This window comes from Empidonax traillii, unplaced genomic scaffold (assembly GCF_003031625.1).
Source record: "Empidonax traillii isolate 1590-97213 ecotype Southwest subspecies unplaced genomic scaffold, ASM303162v1 scaffold631:size1259156, whole genome shotgun sequence".
Taxonomy (NCBI): Eukaryota; Metazoa; Chordata; class Aves; order Passeriformes; family Tyrannidae; genus Empidonax; species Empidonax traillii.
The window spans coordinates 1,061,266-1,084,672 of NW_020955824.1; the positions used below are offsets into that span (position 1 = coordinate 1,061,266).

Genomic DNA, 23,407 nt, shown 5'->3' on the forward strand with positions numbered 1-23,407 from the left:
AAAAAAAAAAAAAAAAAAAAAAAAAAAAAAAAAAAAAAAAAAAAAAAAAAAAAAAAGTAGTGAAGCATTCCCTGTTAGCACTTTAGGAAGTTTACTTTTACTGCATGAATTACAATGTGATGAAATGTTTGCTTGAAATATTGATTCATAATCAATATTTGATAGAAAAACATTTTAAACATTAGAGAAGTTGAGTACTTTAGATTTGAAAAAGATGTAAATAATTATGTGTATAACCCTAAACGACTACTACTACTACTACTTGTAAAATGGAATTGTAATAAACTATATACCCTTCACAATGAGAAGCTGTATCTTCATGCCGCTCTTTTGTACAGCTATTCATTCTTGCAGTAGAAGTAGCTGCTGTTTAACTTTTTTCCGTAAGTGTGGATTTTCAGAAATTGCTGATTACTGAAAACTGTTATTTGAATTACATGATAAGATGAAATAGGGCAAAACACAAGATTGCAAAGACTACCTCACTGCACCAACCAGTCTCTAAGAAATACAATTTTGAAATATTATTGTGCAATAGTTCCAGAAACTTAAGCAGCTTGCTGCATCTGAAATTTTAGATCTTGAGAACTGACCAAATAGATTTTGCCTTACTTTCTCCACAGGAATCTTCCATGCAAAGAAGAATACCCATTCAGTCACAGCTCTATTTCTATCAGGTAAGTTAATAAGAAATTGTTATTAAATCAGTCCTTTAGGAATATGCATTTTATTTATATACATAAAGCAACATCAATTTTGTATTAAAAATATTCAGCAGCCACTTAAAAATCATGCACAAAATAAATCTAATGTACAAAATGCCTTAGGAGTATTCAGTCTGAATACCGGAAGTAGTATGTCTGTGTAGTTTAGTATTATCTTTTTCTGTTTACATGCAAACACAGACAAGCATCTTGCAATGTTAATACACGAATTCCAAAACAACTAACACAATTAACTCATATTAAGCAAAGATACATAGTAGCTGCAAAACAAGGAGGGGAAAATTATATACATATATGAAGAAAATAAGCTCCCGGTGTCAAGCATTAAACAGGCAGATCTAGTTAACAAGAATTCTAACATTCATCAGGCACAAATCCTTCAGTGCAAAGGTCAAACACAGACTTGTTATACAAAAATGCCACATACTATAACATCATGCGGTATTCTAAGACAATTAAACCTGTCCCTGATACCATAAATCAGGTTCTCAGAAAAGAAATTAAGGAATAATTAGGGAAATTAATAAAATACCTGTTTCATTTAAAAAGTAAATATAGGGACGCAATACCTTTTGTTTAGAAAAACTGTCCAAGCATGAAAATAAATAATTTCTGCTAAAAATTAATTGGAAGTAAGGTTTATCCACCACTTAGGCACCTTCTGTAGTGTTCAGCCTGCAGGTTTTTACTAATTCAAGGCTCACTTCAGGATTCAGGATTGCAAACTAAAGAAAAATCCCTCCCCTACCGCTCACGCACTGAACAGCACATATGGCTCCTTCATGATCACTAACACCACAGTCAAATGCAAATGAGAAAGTAACTATATATGAAAATCGAGCTACCTAACAAGATCGAAAGATGTTCACTAAGGTAGCAAACCCACAGTAAGATCTGTGATAAAAACATAATGTTTCAGTCACTTGCTCTAACTTTAATCTGCATGAAAACTATGGCAAAACTGAGCTCCAAGCACTACATGTTGCCTCTTACTACTTGTATATACCTTCCAATGGGATCCAAACAACATACATTTAGTTGTCCAGATCAGGCTTGAAAATTATTAAAATGCTAAGAAGTTTTATGCAAATAAGGGCAGCCAGAGGAATGAGAGAACAGACCAAAACCAAAGAGAAGCTAGACAAGAAAATATTTAGATGGAAAAGCGAAGCAATGAAAATTTTAAAACCCCACATGCATTAGAAATGTCTACCAACATTAATTAGGGCCTCAAGAGTACTTGGAACACAAGAAAACAAAACCACCTAAAAACATACCAGGCATGACAACGCCAAAACTTTGCCCTGATGTTCTATGTTTTAAAATTCGAATTTCCACTCTAGAAAACATACAGTTGGAAAGCTGAACTTCATAAACTCTCCAAATAGGGCTTTTTGCCTTAGTAGGAATAAGGGACTTGGATTTTGAAGCAGGAGAAAGTTAATGTTTGGACTAACTACAGAGAAACAGATCACTGAAAAGCATTTCATATTTTTCACACAGAAGTATTTGATACTATGACTAATTAATAAAACTTCCAGTATTACAACCAGTATCAACCAGACTTCTATAGAAAGTCTTGAGGAAATCAATCATGTTCCTGCTAATGAATTTATCAGATGATTGTATGTACAATGTATTGTATTATTTAATCCTCTAAGGCACTCAAAATAGGTTAGGATACAGACAGCTAGATTAACACATCAAGTGGAACATAAACACTGCAGCACTGTCATTATATAAAACTTTTATTAATGAGGGTAAGAAACATTGATTTCATTCATGAGGTCAAAGGTCACACTGCTCATAGTCCTAACAGACAATTTCATCAACTAAACAAACAAGCAAAATATACAGACCATTAAATTTGTACCTGAGAGAACTGGAATATGTTTTATTTTTATTTAGAAACAGAATTGTAGTGCAACCTGAAGTCAGGAATAAACCTTAAGTTTTTGTCTTCTTTTTGATGTAATATGCTCAATAAAAATTAGATTAAAACTAGATGAAAGTTATATCTACTGTTTCATACTAGCTGCCAAGTTTAGCATTGATATGTGTACGGCAGTACATGAACAAATGTATTTTTCTAGTTGCAGCAGTATCTCTATTGAACTTATTGCTATTCAGAATTTAAAATACTGACAATGTCATTGGAAATATATTAGAAGTCGTAATGTGTATTAAGAGGTAAGTTAAAACATATATACAGTTACTAATCTGACCAACAGGGTACCAGAAAATATCCAGAATGTTCTGATTCGGATCTTTCACCTGAAGATTCAAAGTAACAGTAATGGGTGCAAACAGTAGAATAGAATGTATTTCCATTTCTAAAGAAAGTTTTCTTCAAAACAGACAAGAGGCAGACACAAATAGCACTTACGCCTTGCCCATTTTTTTTCCATTGAGCAAAGACTCTCACGCTACAGCTGAAAGAACTGTTACTCCAATACTTCTCTGAAAGACTTGAGAATAAACCATAGAACCCTGGGTAAACTTCTCATGAAATACTTGCAGCATATACATACACCTATAAAATTGTTGTTTTAACATTCTGAATATCATATTTTGACAGCTGATTGGAAGGGAGGCACAACAATTTTCTCTGCTTGCTCCCCTACAAATTTGGTCCTATCAAAAACTATACATGTCCTACCACAACCAGAACTGTAAAACCTGAGGCCATTGAGGTTTTTAAAAAGTAAAGGTATCTCTTTTGTAATAGTGTCATCAGTATAAAGATAGAAAGAGAATAATGACAGTGACTGGAAACATCAATTACAAGACTGGCAGTTTAATAACATACCTTTATCAGAAAAATCTAACTTTAAGAACATTTAATAAAACACTTGTAATATAAACTGAGGTTCCTGCTCCCCAAACTATACACCATATAGCAAAAGTAAATTACTTTACAAAATAACAATTCAGTGTTCTTCCCAATGAACTGTATCTACAACACCTAGAGAGATATTTCAAGAAATCTAATGGTAGTCACAGAATTTTGTACAAGCAATATCTATATACTGAAGTTCAAGACTCTGCAAAAGTTAAAAATGTTAAACTGTCAGTGAAAATTACGCAAAAATTAAGACATTCAGTGCAACAGTTTAAAAGTTCACATACAAATTTGCTACCAATCATTAAGAACTGTAATATGTCTTTTTAAAAAATTTTTAAAAAATCAATTCTGGATTATAAATACGTCCTATATGATTTTTTTTTTTAATATAACGTGCTATAAACAGTGAGACTTGGTTTTTTTCCTCGTTACTGTCTTGTAAAAGCTTTTTTTTGGTTAGCTTTCACAATATCATCAGGAGATGCTGATTTGAAATCAAATGGTGTTATGGCTATTATGGGACCAGTTTCCTTGGGTTTTACATCCTGTACTTGTCTACTGTATAGGAAAGTTTTATGTACACCAACGGTGTGCCGCTTATATCCTTTTGGAGGATAATGGAGGCACAAGGTTAAAGCAAAAGCTGAAGGTCTTGCACGCAGCGCCTTCATCCACGAAAGGGACAAATCCTGCCTCTTAAGACCATGCCCTTTTTTAGATTTTTTGCTTGTTTTGGCAAAACCAGAACATCTTCCTTGTTTTTCCTTTACAGGTTTAGTTTCAGGGCTTAAGATACTTGACTGTCCTACCACATTTTGTTCTGTAGATACATCTGCACTTTTTACAAGGACACTTAAATCAATGCTGGTTCCTTGGGAAGGCCTGAATTCCATTACACTGTTCATGGGCAAGTCCATCCTTTGCTGAGTTTTATCTATTTCAATAGTCTCTGCTATTAAATCCGAGAGTGATAAATTCTCAACCTCCTTTACTGGAGAAACTTTAGAGAGGGCTAGAGAAGACAAAGATCCTGTCAGCTCTGGCATCCCAACTGAAGTTTGGGGTTGACTTACTAGTTGTAATAATGACGAGGTTCCCAATTTCCTATCAGTGAGGCTTGCTGTTGACTGGGTATAAAGATCAGCCAAAGAGTAACAGTGGCTATCACTGCTTTCCTGGTGCTCCTGAAGTAAGTCAGCTAATGATGTACTTCCAAGTCTTAACACTGGCAAAGCAGCCACGTCTGAAGAGGGGCTTTCTTGTTTTCTACTTTGCGCAAGCGAAGAAAAATTTTCAAGAAGTTCATTCTTTTTATTTACAGTATGACTGACTTCATTATCAAGAGCCAATTTTCCTAAAGCACTTGTTAAACACGGAGGACTGTAAAAATCTGCATTACTACTACAATCAGAAGTATTTGAGGAAACAAGAGGAATGTTGTCTTCAGGACTCAGAGAATCACAAACCACATTCTGCATCAGCAAGGATTTCAAGTCCTGTGTTTCCTTGCATTTCGAGGGGTTACTTCCTATGCTAAAGTAAACATCTTCACTGCCAGAAACCAGACTTACTGCATTAGCACTTTCTGGTAGTTGCTTCTCTGCCTGTTTATTCACAAGTTCACAAAGTGATCCTTTACACAAATCATCATTGAATGAAGATGACAGAACAAGTGAAGAGGATTTCAATTCTTTCCTTTCACATGAAGGTACATTGGATTTTTCAGCATTAAGGAGTACTTCATCATTTGTAATATTCTTTACAGAAAAAAGAGCTGAGCCACTTTTTGCTGTCAAGTTTCCAAACCCAGGTGTGTTGGTGTTGTCAGCAAAATTTTCTACTGCACAAGAGAAACTGTCTGTATCAATACACATTTCTGGACAACAATGTAAGTCTCCTTACCTTACAATAGCCAATAATTTTCAGATGGAAGTGCAATCACAACGAAATATCCAATTTTTTTAGAGTTGACAGCAGCAACAAAAAAAAAAATCAAGAAACATGAAAAGGCATTTAATTACTAAGTGTTATCCAAAGGTAAGGAATGCTCTACAATTAAATTACATATATCTACTGTAATATCTAAGAAACTTTAAGCAAAGAATGCCAGTAAAGATTGAAAATATCTAAATACAAATCAAAATAAGAAAAGTTACTGTATAGACACTACCAAAAAAGTGGGGATGGGAGACGTCAGTTCACCTAACAAATAATGGAAGCACATAAAATTTAAAGACATTGTCCATCTCAAAGGGACATGCATTAATTCAGTCGTCATATATTATAAATCAGAAATCCATCATGAACTGCACCTGTTTGCAGCTTGCATTTAAACTGACACTAAGGTGTTATTTTGACTTCTAGCTCAAGAACAGCTACAGTTTCCTGTAAACGTTTTAGAACACAGGTATTGTAAGTTAATCTTCTTTAATTTTCTAAGAAATTACTATTGCAATAATAAGCATTTTCAGTTTGTAAAGCCAGAATTAAACTGCAGATAGAAATTAATCACCTTGAACTTAAACAATTAAATATAAGTATACCTTTTGTAGTCTTTGCTAAATTCACAGCATCCTTATTCTTGGTCTTCACATTTTGCTTACTGCCTTGTGAAAGCACAAGATCCAAAGCCTTCTGTACATCAAAGTTACTATCCAGTACTGCTTGCACCATCGCTTGTTCCGGTATGGACTCTGCCAAAACTTCTCTCATTTGATCAAGGCATGAATTAAGACGGGCTGAAAGAAATATAATACTGTTATAAGCTGCACAAAAATGTGTCTTAGATGGCCTAACCACTAGCACCACACCTCTAATAAGAAAACAGAAAAATATTACAGTAAGTTAAAACCTTTAGAAATTAATTTCAATCTCACTGCCCTGATAAACTTTGGTTCCACACCCTGCAGAATATTTGACCTATTTCAGACATCGCTATAAGGAACTGACTACTATTTATTAATCTAGAAAGTCTCAATATTGAAATATTTTGATGTTGAAAAATAGCTACCTTAACTGCAGAGATGAAATACAAATAATCACCTTAAAATTATCCAAATTATTTTGGTTAAGTCAACGTGGAGCCCCACTGAACAGCATATTTTAGGTATTTACAGATGCTTCAATTAACACCTGAAGTGAAACAGCATTTTTGAGGTCCTCAGGCCCTAACAACTGAAAACTCTTGATCAACATGTCAGGTTTCAAACCACCTGCAATCTTCACCTTTTCCAAAATGCAAAGTAATATATTTTTTGGCTGATAAAGTCAATTTTCTTTGGAGCGTACCTTTGCAACTAGTATAAGCCTTGACTAAGATACTTGCTGCACAACAAAAGACTGAAAATTCACCAGTCTGCCATTCACTGGAAGTAGGGTGCTGATCAGCCATACAAACATAAAAGAAAGTCTTCCTGAATATCCCAGTTTCTGCCAGTTCAGGTTTTAGAAAGCAGGAACTGAAGAACAGGAAGAAAACTACATATTTTTAATTTGAACACCGGAAAGACTTTTAAAAAACTTTGCTCCAGGAATTCAACACCACAGAATTCCAACCTCCTCCTGATTACTTAAATTAGCACCTTCTACCTGTAATTCAAATAGCAAGTCAATGCTGCCCACACATTTGCCATGCAAAACAAGTATGGGCAGAGCCCTACGCAATGTCTAGTTGCCATTTTACTATCTAACATTGAACAAGGACAATCTTGCCAAACTCTTTGCAGCCACATTGACTGCATCAATAATTTTGTATTAATGGGCAACACTGGACGCTGTATCAAACACAAGAAGTCTTCTGAGACCACCACTGTTTTCACAGTAGAAATAGTTATTTTGAAGTTTCCTTTCCTCCTCTTTTTTAGTCCAAAATGTTAGTTTCCTTCTTGTTCCAATACAGTTCTTAACCGATTAAGTCTGTCAAAAGCACTGTGAAAAGCCAGAAGACCGTAAGGTCTAGACCACCTGTACCACTGCACTGGCTTGTTCTTTCAAATTGCCCTCTACAGCATTATTTCCTACTGTGAAACCAGGATGCTCCCTAATGTACCATATTTAACCATATCTCTAAGCATTAGCAACACTTCTACCCATGTAACTGACATGGAATCAAAACGTTTCTATTCTATCTATTGCTCTGAATTTTCTGCAACTTTAAGTAACGCATTTCAATGCACTTTACTCTGAGCTTATCAACATATTAAAAATAACCCTAATTATTTCCAAAACATTAAAAACTATATTAACCATTAATACGTACAAAAGAGACTTGTGAATCTTTTTCACAAAGCAAGTAATTAAGCAATCAGGCAGTAAGTTTAAAAAACAAAAGCAGGTATTTTTTCCCTCACCACTTAGCTCAGAACTCAGCTTGTAATGTGGAATTCATGGCTGCAAGACTGAATGGAAACAAAAGTCTTATGAATTCAAGACAGAGTAAGAAAAGATTATAGAGAATATTGGCTACTGTGTCAAGGAAATGAGATACTTTGAAAACCCCTCAAATGCTGCTAATTCCTACACTTTGGAATGCAAAACAAGCAAAAAATCATTCTACAAATACTCAGTATTCAAGAGTCAAGACTTGAGCTGTCAGTACAGCTGTTCTTATGTTTGAATTTCACATGAAATCTCATTATTTCTAGTAAGAAAGTAAGAACACATTTCAGTGTATTCAACCAAGTAACAAGTAAATCACCAAAGGCAGTTAAAAATTTGAAGTCACCACTGAGACTATGTTTGTGAAAGGTGTTCTTCTACCACAAGGTTACAAAACTGTAAGCAGCATTGATCAAGAAACATTCATTTAAGACCATTCTAATAAATCCTTAATTCATATATAAGATTATTTTAATAGTTATTTATTTTCTATAATTACCTCTATCAACTTCAGTCAACTGATGACTGGATGCAAAATAATCAGCAGTATCATCGGTACCTTCATAGCCATATTCTTCTTCCAAAGGCTCAGGAAATGTGGCCGGTTTGTCTCGTCTGGAGTAGATAAATTGAGCTGCTGCATTAGGAAAAAATGAAGTATTAAAAAAAGTCAAGGTTTTTTTTCCTTTAAAAACAAAACGTATGTAAACATAAAATAAGTTAGGAGACGGAATTGTTGCAGCAGTTTCAAGGGGGTGCTAGGACACTACTGTATAATCACTACTACCAGAGAACTACACAGAGCATACAACAGATCACACCAGAATATAAGTAAGTTGTCATCACAGTGAAAGTACAGGCTGGACAATATCCTTTTATCCATGTAATGCAACAATTCTGCAAAGTTCAGTATTCAAACAAAAGAATATACTCACAGTTTGAAAAACAGTATTTTTTAATACAAATTACCATCTCTGGTCTAATGTCCTAAGAACCTTATTCCAGAATTTTTTTTACCTCAGTTTCAAGTTAAAAAAAGTCATCATGAAATTAACATTGCTTTTACAGTACGTCACTGTCAAACTACTGATAAGACTTTAATAGAGTTGAGTTGAACGCATTCTTCCCTTCCCAGAATTTCATTAGAAATACAGCTCATGAGTTAAAATGTATAATCACACAAAACTTTAAACAAGTGTAGTTTCACTCTGATTTAGCAACACATTAAGGCATATATAGATAAAATTCCTTGCTGAATAATTGCCCCAGTCACTACACACTCTCAGAAATGTGCAAAGTATAATGTAAACAAATTGCCCTACATTACGTAATATTCCCCCAGCTCTGAAATACATACTGAAAGAATACGTATATCCTGAAGTTAAGCAGTACAGCCATAGAAACTGTTTCCCAAATGCACACATACTGTTTCATATTCAGTCACCATAACTGAAGCAACTATTAAAACATCATTAGACATTCTAGATCAGATTATTTTATAAACTAAGCCTACACACAAAGAATTTTTAGGAAAATTACTGCACACAGGCAGGAATTAGTTTTGCAATTTATCAGTCTATACTTGAGCAAAAAGCATACATGTTACACATTTTCACCACAAAATAAACAAGGCTATTACTAATTCTTAGAGAAAAAAAAAAAGCTAGCAATTAAACTTAGAAATTGAATGCAAGACAATATGTTGGAAAATGTGTCTACAAATACAAAAATTACAAACATAGATTCCCTTATCTAAAATTCACAGCATGAGAGAGGATCAGACTTTTAAAGACTTAATTATTTCAAGTTCCTGTGGCCAGAGGTCACACGCTACATCACAGTCACACTGGATTTAGATCCAACTAGTTACCTGCAGTAGCACAGCTTCTTATCAACAGTAGCTGTACTATTTCCAGGGCCTACTCAGCTCTAGAAACACTGCTACCCAATCTGGGCAAACCCTGAACTGATAACTTGCAAGAGACTTGACTGGAGAACACAATCTAATGGTTCTACAGTGGGGTTAAATTCCTCTGGGCTGCGCTGGTTCAATTAAGTCTCACCTGAGCACACAGCATCACTATTTTTAAACGTACTTTGCAACATTATAAACACTGGGAGGCTGGTTACCTCCATGTGACCTTGCACGAGAGGAGAAGCCACTGAGGATCAGAACTGCATCCCACAATAAGACTCCTTGCCCCACATTTATTCAAAGCTGTGTAAAAGACATCAGCTACCAGGTGCAGAATCACAACTGTTAACCCCACATAGAGTATACTAACAATTTGAACAGATAGCAAAATGTTTCAGGATTATCAACACATTTTTTTCTCCATTACCAAGTATATTCTGACCATCTAAGATAATATAATATGCTTGTAAGAGTCAAGATGTAGCCAGTTGTCTAATGTGATTTTCAAAAGAACAACACTACATAACTGACTTTAACAGGATTGTGGCTACTACGCAGTTTTCAAAAGCATCACTAGCTTTTAGATATTGTTTTAATCTATAAATATTGGAGCAGGAATCAATTGGCAATACTTAAATATAATTACGTGAACTAACCTGTTGAAGGAGAAATGCAATAATCATCTTCTACAGATTGGCCATACACATCATCATCTTCAAAATCTATAAGGCAAAACCAACAAGATTCATGTGCACGATTTCTAAATAACATTATAACTCAAAGTGTAGCTTTTGCACAAGGTTTTATAAAATTATGCATCTCCAGTATTTCAGAAGCACAGTTAAGTTCTTCTTATTTACCTAGGCAAGACATTCTAAGTTACAATAATAGAATTTTGTTACAGTAATAGAATGTAACAGTTCATACTCTACTCATTAGAAAAGCTGAAAATTCTCAAGAGCTACCATGCTTCACACCTCCTCCTTCAGCATCCCCTTTGGAAAGCTGTGCTCTCAGGCCAAATCCAACTTTCCAGCTACACAAACCTTTACCCATGGCACTTCTCTTAACAATTCTGCTTCACCTCTCAGTCTTAACCACAGATAATTCAATTACAATCTTTACTCCAACAACTCAGGATCAGCATTTCTACTCCATTCCTATGCACTTCTCACCTTTCCTCTCATTTTATCCTCATGCCCATCCACCTTCCAAATGAGGTTCAGCAAGGCAAAAAACCCAATTCACAATTCCCTTTGAATATGCAAAATTTTTTCAAACTAAAAGCAAGAATCTTACAGTTACTTAAACATAACCACATGCTTTCCTCATTAAAAAAAGGCATCAAGAAGCACAAAGAGAAAGTAAATTATGCCCTGTCCTCCAAAAAAATAATCCTAGTATTACGTAAATCTTGAAAATAAATTTGTAATTTTCACCAAGTAATAACGAAATACAAGAAAAAAGTAATAAACTACTGTTAAAGATCCCATTGCATACATTTGGCAGTTTCACAAGTGATACATATTCTTTATTGTTTTAAAAGACTTACAGACCACAGCATGCACTCACCATAAAAATAATTATTTAAAAATTATAGAAATCACAGAGAACAGAGTAGAAGCCACTGAAGCATTCCAGCTGTATCACTAACATCCTCACATATATCACATTTATGATCACAATTATGAACACAGTTATGATCACAATATCTCAAAAATGAGAGAGAAAAAAACCGGAACATGGTCAAATAAAGGTAACAAAATCTAAGGCCTCAGAAGTCTTCCTATGAAAGGAAACCAAAAAATACTGTAAATATTTGCTCTAGAAATGAGGCACTTAATTTGGCCAGATAAAGCATAACAGAATCATAAGTGGCATGAAAAGAACATATGGCATTAAAATAAAGCAACAAAGAGGACACAAAATCTACTTCATTTGGGCCATAAATGATTGTATGTGACTACAGAAGCAGTATACGGTGCAAGGATGAGACCTGACATGTAACCCAACAGTAATGTTTCCAACTGCAACTGCAACTTAATGGTTACAGCCAACTACCGTCCATCTCAACAACCTCACTCAAAGAGATTCTAATACGTGTGTGAACAAGGAAATGAATTCTATGAATCGGGCACTCAACTTCACAGATGCCACAATCTCAGCTGAAATCAACATTTCTACCAACCTGTGATGAAAAAAAATCTCTAAAGGACGAAAAATCAAACAATAAAATTCCCAATGCAGCCCAAGAGTTTTCCTGTATTATCTAAATTTACACTAACAAAGTCTGCAAGGTGGGACACACAGATGCCACGGCTCTCATAAATTTACATAACTTGTGCAAAAATTCCAAGATAACAGTGTCAAACGCAATTTGGGCACCTATAATACATACACACTGTGCATCTGTTCACTCAACAGCAAAAGACTAGGGGCAGACAAAGGCATTTCTACAATTTTTTTAATAATCTGACAAAGCGAGGCAACAAAATTGCTGCTCCCTTAACAAAGGATTCTATAAAGTACCAGTATCAACTGGAAACCTGTCCATTTTTCCACAGCCCAATTCAACAGGAAAGAAAAAAAAAAAAAAAACCTTTGAGAAAAAAAAACGCGTGATTGACAGTTTGCCTAAGTTAATGGGCCGGGGCACAAAGAAAGTTGCAAGAGTGTAAGTAGGAGCCAAGTTCTTACAGAAGAACTCGTTCATTCCATGCAAGGTTAAATAAAGCAGGACAGGTGTCTGAAACAGAGGTTGATCCTTAAACGCACAATTTCATCTTTAATAATTACATTTCTTCCGCAGCTAACAGCTGTTGCTTGCTATTTGTCATTATGGCTGACCATCAGCAGCAATTTGCTTGCGTTAGGCCGTGAACACAACTTTTAACTTTTACAAAACTAAAGGTGGGTGGGTTAAATTGTATCGCGGCTTATTTTCATGCCGCTGCCGCTCCTGAGAAACAGAGTCAACCCGGGCATCTCAAGGCAGCTCAGGGGGCACCCAGCTGCAGCTTGGGTCCCGTGCGGAAGCTCCTGGCAGGCCCGGGCGGCGGGAGGAGGCCCTGACTGTCAGTGGCAGCACGGCCACGTGTGCGCGACCCTCTGCTGGGGCGGGAACTGGGCTGGGGACGGGGCGGGGAGAGGCCTCGCACGGAGCCCCGTCCAACCTCCGCCGAGGGAAGATGAGAGGGCGGCTTTTCCCCTCCGACCGCCCCTGACAGCCCCCCCCAGGCCCTCCCCTACCCCCGTGCCGTCCCCGCCACACCCTCCTGCCCGCGGCCACCGGGGCGGGCGGCCCGGCCGGGAGCAGCGGCTCGGGCCAGGGGAAGGGAGCAAGGAGGGACCGGCAGCCGGGGCGGCGCCGCAGCTCTGCCGCCAGCACCTGCTATCTATAACCGCTACCTTCGTCGTAGTTGTAGCTGCGGACGTTCCTGTGCCGCGACATGACGGCAGCGGCGGCCTCCCTGTCCCGCCCGCGGTGGCGCTGGCGCTGGCGCGGCCTAGGGCGCCATGTTGGTGTCCGGCGAGGCCCAGCGGAATTCCCTCCCGCGCAGGCGCACTGGGTACCTTTCCGCCAGCGTTCGCCACCGCGCATGCGCACGGCGCGTCTCGTGTCTCGGGAGCTTCCTCGGGCCGACGGGGCGGGGGCGGGGAGCGGCTCGCGCTCCGCCCTCGCGCCGGGGCCGTGAGGGGACTGGGGGAATCGCCGGCCCTGAGGGAGCTCGGGGCGCGGCTGGACGTGGCGTTTAGTGCCGTGGTCTAGTAGTTTTCAGGGTGGAGAGCGGTCAAAGTTTGGGCTGCGTGAGCTCGGAGATCTTTTCTAACCCAAATAAACGATGCAGTGATTTTGCTGGGGTGTTTCCTGAGGCTGCGGGTTGCGTTGTTCGTCGGGGTGCACGTTAGGTTTATGAGCTGAAGACAGATGCTCTCTAATGGCACAGCACAGTGCCATGCAAAGACACTAGCCCTGAGCTCAGTAAGAGGTTGCCAGGTTAGTTAGCTTGTGTTACTTTCCCTCTGACTGGTATGGCTGCACAAAGCCAGCCAGTATGTTTGGCTTCGGAAAGATGTGTTATACAGAAAAACCCACTTGTTGGTCAGCACTATGCTAAATTCTTTATCTCATCTGCACTTTCTGAAGACTTCTCTTGTGTACTTCAGTGTGACCTTTCTCTAGTGAGTCACTTCGTTCCCCTCTCTCTTCAGCCATGTTTTTCCCTGGACTGTTCTGCTTCCTGTCACCATCGGCTCGGATTTACCAGCCCTGATCTCTACTCGTAGCCAGCCCACCACACGAAGCTGCCTTGCCGAAGGTCTCTGCAGCAGCCTCCAGTGCTGATGTGCTCAGCCCATCGCAGGGCAGGCTCCAGCCACCAGCCCCTCACCTGCCCACAGCAGGGAAAAGGGTCCCAGCACTCACGGTGCTGTAGCCGACACAGAATGCTGGAATCCAGCCTCCTACCCTGGAGGAGATGAGGCTGCCCGCAGTCAGGTGCACCCCACCACCACATTGTTTTTCACACCTCAAACTCCACACGAGATAAATGGCCTTGCCAAAACTGATTTCTTTCTGACAAACATGGAATCATCAGGGCTGGAAAAGACCTTCAAAATCATCCAGTCCAACTGTCAAACCAGCACAACACTGTAACCACTAAACCATATCACCCAGAGCCAGATGCAGATGCCTCTTAAACACCTCCAGGGATGGTGACTCCACCACCTCCTTGGGCAACCTATTGCAATGCCTGACCACTCTAACTGTGAAGAAGTTGCTTCTAATACCTAATCTGAATCTCCCATGTCTCAACTTAAAGCCATTTCCTCTTGTTCGCTCACTGCATGCACAATAGAAGAAACCAGCCCTTACATCACTACAAGCTCCTTTCAGATATTTGTAGAGAGTGATGAGGTCCCCCCTGAGCCTCGAGAGTAAACCAATTCAGCTCCTTCAGCCATTCCTCATAAAACATGTTCTCTAGTCCTTTCGTGAGCCTTCCTGCCCTTCGCTAGACACACTCCAGCACCTGAATAACTGCACCAAGAACTGATGACCAAGAACCCAAAATAAACTAATATACAATAGCAAGCAGCATTGCAAGATGTGCCAAGCTATATGCTAAAAGCAAGAGGCTTAAAATTCATCCCTAATAACAAGGATGATTTCAAGTTTTCTCGGCAGTCTCTGTCCTCTCCAAACAAACTAGTAACACAGAGTCTATCTGTGGTAGCTGTCTGTATGGTAACTTAGGTGAATTACAAGGAAAAACTAGACATAAGGTGCCCACTATCTATCAATTACAAGTTTGATTCAAGCAAGAAATGGGAAGTGTACATGTGCACCTATGCAAGGAAGTGTTTTTAAGCTTATTCAAAACAGTTGCATCACTGAAGTCATGGGAGCATTCTGGATTGGCCTAAGTTCACTAAGAGTATGCTCATTTACATACACTCAAAAAAATGTATCTATTTGTGCACCACCGCAGGAGTGGAGTCTGAAAGGCTTTGAAATTAACTACAGGGTGTTTTCAATTCTGGAACTGGATCATCTCAAATTGACCTGGCTTGTTGGTAACACGTAGCTATTACAATCCAGTGACTGACTAGTGGCCTGGATTAAATAAACTACTGTAGGTAAATGCAAGCTGTAATAATTGGCATTACCTTTGGTAGTGTTAAGCAGCAAAATGTCAAAACATTAGGCTCCATGGAGGCCTTGATCTGACTTCATTGGTATATTTCTGTGGCACCATCTAATGCCAAGTTTCATCCTGCTGCAAGTTCACTTGCAGTGCCAAGGGATTAGATAATCAAGGAATGTCCCTGCAGCTACTCCTCTTGTTGGGTTAGAGAGAGAAGAGCAAGTAGACAAGACTTTAGGCCTTGGCCGGAGAGAGAGTTGGGAGAGAGATCCCAGTACACATAACCTCCAACTCTGTCAGAATCTGCTTCTATATCTGCCAGCCAAGTTGTTCCCCAGGTACCTGCATTCACCTACATGCTCGGGAGTTGTTATGCAGGCAATCCTATTAATATTTCTCAAGTCATATGTCTTCATCTTTGAGACCTTTAATAATTTATTTACTATCTTTTATCCAGTCTCGACAATACCAGAAATCCAGTCTCCTCCAGCCACCGTCATGCCCCAGGTGTCCTCTGATACCCCACCACACAGCCACACATCCCTACAAACACACATACCCTGGTTTTGTAACTGCCACCTAACTATTGTCTCATCCTGGCCCACATGCCCAAACTGTCACTATCTATGACTCCACATCCTTCCTGGTCACCATTAGAGGCAGGGTGTGTTAACCATAAGACAAAGTTTGTGTTCATATACAAATTGTATGCAAAGCTGCAGATCATTTCCTTATGTTATTTGCATATTTCTAACTAATTTGTACAGAGCACCACATGCAGCTGCACAGGCTTAGGTTCTGTATAATATCTTTCATATGATGCTAAGATTAAAACAGAACCAGAAACAAAGATTTCTGTTTAATACCAGTGTCCTGTTGGCCTTTAGTGACCCAAATATTCCCTACAGCAGAGGTTTGACAGTGCTGATCCTTATCAGTCCCAATATGTTTATATGAGTCAAAGGTACAAAAGTGAAGAATTGTTATCATACATTATGATTTAATATTACACAGCCAGTGTAGCACACTTCTAAATTCAAACCCTGGCTCCAGAATGTATTCAAAACTGGAAAACAAATAATAGTTGTAAAAATATAAAGATCATCACTGTGTAGTCTTTCCATGACATTAACAGTGAACTTGAAAGGTTGCTATTTTTCTTCATTTCAAGTGTAGTAGGTTATATCATATGAGACCTAAGGAAAGAAACTCCAAGGACAACAATTTCATACAGAAGCACAATTATTTCATATTACAGTGGTATCTTCAAAGAGTCATAAATACACTGTGATCATTCCTTGCCTTTTCTAATTATGAGACCTATAAATGTTTTATGGAAGGTGTTCAAGCAATAATAAGCTTTAGTCCTCAAGCCCTAGATACATCTCAGTGATACTTGTATGTGAATACAAGGTTCATGAAAGGTATTCATCTGATAGCAAAGCAATCTGTAACTAAATATTATTTCTTCAGCAGCAATTGAAGCACCATCAGAGAACCTTGTCTAGCTCCAGCAGCTCTGACTGAGGAATAACTGTTTAGGTTAGTTCTAGTAAACATTTTTGGCATTCATTTCCTTCCTGCCCACTGAGATTATATGTTACTTTAAGGTGTGTGCATGAAGAAGTCAACTAAGATCACCAGTCTCAGTCCAGGTGGTAATCCTCTTTTATTCAGCAGTCTCTTGGATATCCCCAGCTCCAGCACCACTATTTTTTTTTCTTTAACAGTAAGAATCAGTTAATAACATATTTAATAATGTCTTTTTAGATAAAGGGAAAGTCTTTCAAATTATATTATTTCTTCTTAAAGTGAAGGTACCAAGATTTTTAGTAGTTTTCTTAGTCACCAATTATTTAGTCTATTTCAATATTTTGTCCTTTTAAACCAAAGTCAAGCAAGGCCTTGTCTGAGAAAAAACCAGCATAATTCCAGATGTTTTACCACACTACCAGGTGTAGGTGTTAAGTTCTAAAATATAGATATTAGCAATGTCACTAACCACTTCTCCAGCTGATAAATGATCTGACTAGCTCAAAAGAACTGCAGCCAATAAGAACATGTCTGTTTTTGTCTAAAATGATGCCATGTAGTCAGAAGACGATTTAGAAGTCAGAAAACAAAGAGTATTAGTAAATTATTATTTTGTACATATGGTAAACAGCATCCAATTTTCCACAGTATGAATGAGCTTGTTAAATATATTTATTATTTATTTGGTAATGGATCAGTGCAGAACAACAAGTTTCACATGTGAGTTAGTGATTTATGTTAAGACAAGACCTTACACAATTTCAACAGAATCTATCTAAGTCAGATGGCAACTGATGGCAAATGGTAATGTAATGACAATTCGACCTGGAAAAGTGGCCTGTTTGGGTAGTTTAATATAGAATCAGAGACTCATTTAGATTGCAAAAGACCTTTAAGATTATCAAGTCCAGTCATAAACCTAACACTGCCAAGTCCACAACATTTTTGTTCTTCATGAGTATGTAAACTTTCTGTTACAATAAGGAATAAAATATTTCAATTACTTTAGCTATGTCTGTACTTCCTGAAATCCCAAATTCCCCTGTCATCCTGCTGCCCCCCATCTGGCTACCGTACTGCTTCTCATCTGCAGTGACACAAATATCAGCCCAGAAGGGGAAGTTCAATCTCTACAAGGAGAGGAATCACCTTGAACCACAAGGAAAGAAGGAGTTCAAATTCAAGCATGGTCACCAAGAGCCACTGTGAAGCACTCACTGCAAATCTATGATCAATTATGTTTACTTCTGAATGCAAAAAATATTTTCTTACAAAAGAGTGGCATTTACTTCTAGTTGGTCTATGAAGCATACTGTTGATACAAGGAGAGATAAGTAGTGAGAATCGTCATGGGCATGGGAAATTTCATATACAAAGAAAGATTAAAATTGTTACGAATTTGTCTTACAGAGAAGATATATAAAATGAAACATGACCAAAGTATATACTTTGGCATATACTCAGAAATAGCCTTTAGGGTTTTTTCCCATAGTAAAAGCATTTCTCAATTTCCTTGAGACAGAAAGAAGATGAATTTAAAACTGGTAAAAGTAATCAATTTTCATTCAGCATTGAATTAGACTATAAAGTTCATGGTCAAAAGAAATGATCATGGCCAAAAAACAAACAGGATTCAAACAGTTTAGATCCTTGTGTAAATGACAAGAATACTTACACAAGATCACAGTAAATGTTCAAAGTTTATGTAAAAGTTCTTCAAGGTATGAAAAGCTTCATGTTAGTGACTCAGCCTACTTTTGTTGTTACAGGTGACAGGATAAATTAAGGGAGCTACAGACCTAAGGAAGAGGCAAAACAGAAGGCAGTCATTATGACTGGCTTGAATAATATGATTCATGTGTCTGTGCTGAAGCAAATTATAATGACACTGGCAGTATTCTGTTGTGTGTGATTTTACACATCAATTTATCAAGTACTTTTAAAAGTTTGCCATGACTCCTGGCTTGTTACTTCACCAATATATCTGTAATGGGGTATATTTGTTGAACCTAGGGATGTAGTCAACCTTCTGGTAACACCAGTGAGACCTTTTTTCTACTGCCTCTGTAGGAAAGAAAAAAAAAAAGGAACTCAGATTCTGGAAAATATCTTTTAAGAAACATTACACAAGCATCCACAGCTGCAAATCAAAGCAGGGTGAATATAGTTTGAAAAGTCTCTCACTTTTCTGGATAAAGTAATTCATGATACAAATCTGACTGGGACCTTCTATTACTGATCTCTTCATTTAGGCCTTAAATTAAAAATGCTGGCACATGTATGGTTGTGGGAGGCACAATTATATTTCCATTGTTGGGAAGGCAGCTTGTTAAATTCTAAGATTAATCTTAATATTACTCTGATTTTGTTTTCTGTGTTCTGCACTTTTACATTTTTGGTACCTGCCTTTGGCAAATCCAGAGTGAATATGCTGTCAGGAAAACTGCATGTGCTGGCCTCTCAGAGTTATTTGTTGCCTGAAAAAAGGTGCCTTAGAGGGGTGCAGAGGGGAATTGCCAAACACGTAGAAAATTCAACACAAACTTCCAGCATGCATTCAGACTTCCAGAAGACATAAAGAAGAATTATCATTACATATTCATATGTTAATTGGGGCTGTGACAAACTCAGTGAATATGTACCAGTTTTATTTGAAGTGCAGACTCATACAGGGGGTTTGGGCAAGCCATGGGGTATCCTGAAAGAAAAATCTCAGCTACACAGTGTTCATTAGGCCCACTTTGAGTACAGCCTGAGTGGTGATGTGCACAGGCTGCAGCCCTCCATGTGTACCATGGAGCATTGCCATGCCTCTATGTTGCAAGGCTGTACAGCTGTCTGTAGTCTGTAGGCAAACTGAGAACTGGTCACCTTCACGGGATGCAGAAGGGGCAAACTACAGGCATCCTAATGGCTGGGATGGCATGGCCGCTGAGTCAGGGAAACCCTCTGTACTCATCTCTCTTAAAAATCCACTACCTCTGTTGTTTTCCTATATCACATCCCTTTGCACATAAGACTCAAAACTGGATCTGTAAAACTGGAATACACCAGGCTGAAAAGTTTCACATGGTATTTTTAAATGTGTCAGGGAGCATCATTAGATGAATAAGAAATGGGGCTTTGTTAAGACTGATACTGTACTTTGTCTTTGACTAAAGTCTTTGTTTCCTCCCCCCCATAAAAAATTCACTTTAAGGGGTGATTCCTCATGAAATTATCAAGTCCCTCTTTATCTCTAAATCAATTCTGATGTACTGCAAGCTTAAGAATCCCATAGGAGGTATTGCAATTACAGGGTACAATGCACTTCAAATGCTCTTATTTTGCTTTTCTTTCTTTGTCATCTGGTTATATTTTGTGTATCCTAGAGTCAAATGTAGTCCTGCAGCAAAAAACAGTAACACTATCAGGGAATGGAAACTTGGCCCAATCTTGCACAATAATATCCTTTAATTTGTTTTTTCTCTTTATCTGATAACCAGAAACTGCTTAACAAGATGCTTATTTACTATCTAGTTTGCTTCACATGTTTAAAGTACAAAATTCTATCACTTGCTACTAGAACAAGTGTCCTATCTTCCATAAGCTAATCTTGTATGGCAGATGCACTGTCTAAAATGTATAAATCTATGAGAAAACCAATCTGATAAAATTTTATGCCTGCAAAATGATGATTCACTTATATCAATGTACTTGTCACTCAGACCTTTAAAAAATACTTATAATACCACCGAGTTGGGTGGGTGCTGAAAATATGCAAGACCTCGATAATAGGAAAACATTAGCCACAAAGTGTAAAGGAGAAACACCAATTAAAAAAAAAAAAATACCAGTCCGAATTCCCGAATTTGTACACCACATATTACAAAAAGGAATGCGTAAGCTTTCGGTCTTAGGGTGCTGCATCAGCTACCTCGTGGGTGATGGCATCATTTCAGTTTAACTGGAGATATCTTACTCATCTCCCCAGTTTTCATATCTGCACTTTTTATAGAAACAAACATGGCTTAGGCCTTATGAATCAATATTTTAATACTGGTATCAAAAGCTGAACAGATGTGGCTGTTCTATTTAAACATCATGCTATCTCCAAAATATCCAGTTCTGAAAAGATTATTGTCTCACTTTCTAAACTACCTCTGAGGACAGGTTAACTACATAAAATTTTTCTTTATGTGTTAAAAATTATAATTGTTTAAGTGATTTTTTAATATTGCTGATTGCAAGTGTAGTGAGCTTTAAACTTTGTCTTGAAGTCCACATGTGTTTTATGTTTGTATCCATGCAATGAATTGCCTGAAAGACACAACAACTTTGCAGTGTAAGCCACATACAGTTAACATAAAGTCATTTTTTTTCCCCATATAATGCACAGACACAATGGTAAGAAATGGTCCTTTCAGTTCCTCTAGTTTGGATAAAATAATTTTCCATAATACTTCATACTGAATCAGGTGCACCTTGCACCAAGGATTCCTGCAGACAACCTCTTTAGAGGCTAATATATCTGACTTAAAATAACACCTACATTGTCTCTGAATGGATCGGATTTCTGCAGCAACAAAGTCTCTCTTTGCTCTACACTTAGGAAAATCAAGAATTAACTTATTTTTCCTTCTACATTAGTAATCTGTGTGGTAGGTTTTTTGCAAACTTTTATAGAAACAAAGTTTATGAAAAAGGAGCTTCATAAAATTCAATAGCAAGATGCAAGAGAGTCACTCAACTTAGTACTCCCTCAGATGGAAAAACATGTAAAAACTAACTGTTACAGGCTGTGTAATTGTAGTTTCACATTAGTCATAGTATGGGCCCAGTGACGGTGTCATAGAGATATAGAGACAACTCTGGTTACTGCTGTGGAGGGTAGCTGGGGGACAACAGTGCAGCGCAGATACAGTGCAGATACAGTGCAGATACCGTGCAGAAGAATCCGAGTTTCATCCCTTCACTGCTCTGGGAATAGCTTGTTTCATTTGACATAAACTATTACTGGAGTCTGAAGGATTTAATAGAATTTGTCACACACTATCCACATTATTTCAGTCGATGGTAGGATATTTTTATTAATTACTTCTATTCAGTGTTTAATAATTGACACCGCAGGATTTAGAGTGGGTGAATTAAGTCAGAATAATCTATTTGGCAAGGCGCATAAAAGTGTGTTCGCTGAAATTTAATCACAAATTAATTTAACTCCGTAGCATCTAATAATCAAATTTAATAATAAAACATTTAGCTGCTATTCACAAACCTTATTTTGGCAAAGTATTAGATAGGTGCATAAGTAGTTTGCTGGATTTCATAAATTTAAGGTCATAATTTGCAACTATGATGCAATACCAGTACTCTGTATTGGTCACAAAACTCTGTTAAAGGAGAGTTTAGAATGATTGGAAATGTTACAAGCAGGATGAGTAAGGGCATTATTTGCAGTAGAAACAAAAAATATCCCTACTTCATTGAATTCCATTGTGCTCATGAGAAAAGCTACATTTCATTTCCCATAAAAGCTACAGTAGAATTCTAGTAGTACTGTCCAACAAAAAGCTTCTGCTCACCTTTTTATAGAAATTCACTTGGAGCCTGCTCCAAACCTTGTGAAAGTCAATATGCAAATTGCATTTGCTTTCATGAATCAATTTGACACTAATCAGACCAATAAAATATATAAAGAAGAGGATTTTGGTATAACAAAACTACAGAATTGTACATTGGATTCCAGTGGAGTAAATTGTTTTAAAGAGACACCCTATTACTGCTAGAAGAACCATCAGTTGAGCAACAAAATATAATAATAGGTATAGCAAATTTCTTATCTGTGTTCTCAGGCAGTGAGAAAATGTCAGTGGATGTTATCTGTGGAAACAGAAGATCAAGAGGAAAAAAAAAGTGAAATGTAGTGAAGGCAAATAACCAAGGGCCTCTTTAAACCTGAGGATCTGGGAGAGAAGCACTGGCAGGAGCCAGTCCTGAGCCATTATTTGACCAAAAGGAAAGGCATCAAGTGAGTCCCGCTAAGGACCAAGAAATTCAGCTGGGTCCATTGTCTCCTGATTGTAGGGGCCGTTGGGGGTAGCCTTAGTTGGGGGAAATAACCTTGTGTTTTGCTGCTTGGTTAAGTTTGCATTTCAGGTAATGAGCTGTGCTTGAGGGAAGGGCAATAAAGAGCTTGGGTGTGATACCAATTTTTTTTCCCCTGGCTGGTGAGGCAGCCTTCCAGTTTACAAAATACAGGGCCCTAGCAAGAACTGTGTGCCTATATGAGACTTCCTTCACCTAGCAATAAAGACATGACATTTTCCAGTATATTAAAGCAGACTTGACACATTATCTTTGAGTATGTATCAAGAAAAATTGT

General features: G+C 37.8%; 1 protein-coding gene across 3 annotated transcripts in view; it reads right to left on the reverse strand.

Moving 5' to 3' along the window:
• The window catches only part of HBS1L (HBS1 like translational GTPase), a 60,599-nt gene extending 47,179 nt beyond the window's left edge, over positions 1-13,420 (reverse strand). The window contains exons 1-5 of one of the 3 annotated variants that reach the window (XR_003572897.1): positions 13,271-13,420; positions 10,519-10,584; positions 8,447-8,584; positions 6,114-6,308; positions 3,253-5,467 (exon numbers count right to left, since the gene is read on the reverse strand). Coding sequence is in view for 1 of the 3 variants with exons in the window: in XM_027898971.1 (XP_027754772.1) it covers positions 6,114-6,308; positions 8,447-8,584; positions 10,519-10,584; positions 13,271-13,313 (442 nt within the window). In the remaining 2 variants the exon portion in view is untranslated. The other 2 variants (XM_027898971.1, XM_027898972.1) reach the window with 2 other exon arrangements.
• Positions 13,421-23,407: the final 9,987 nt, after the last annotated feature.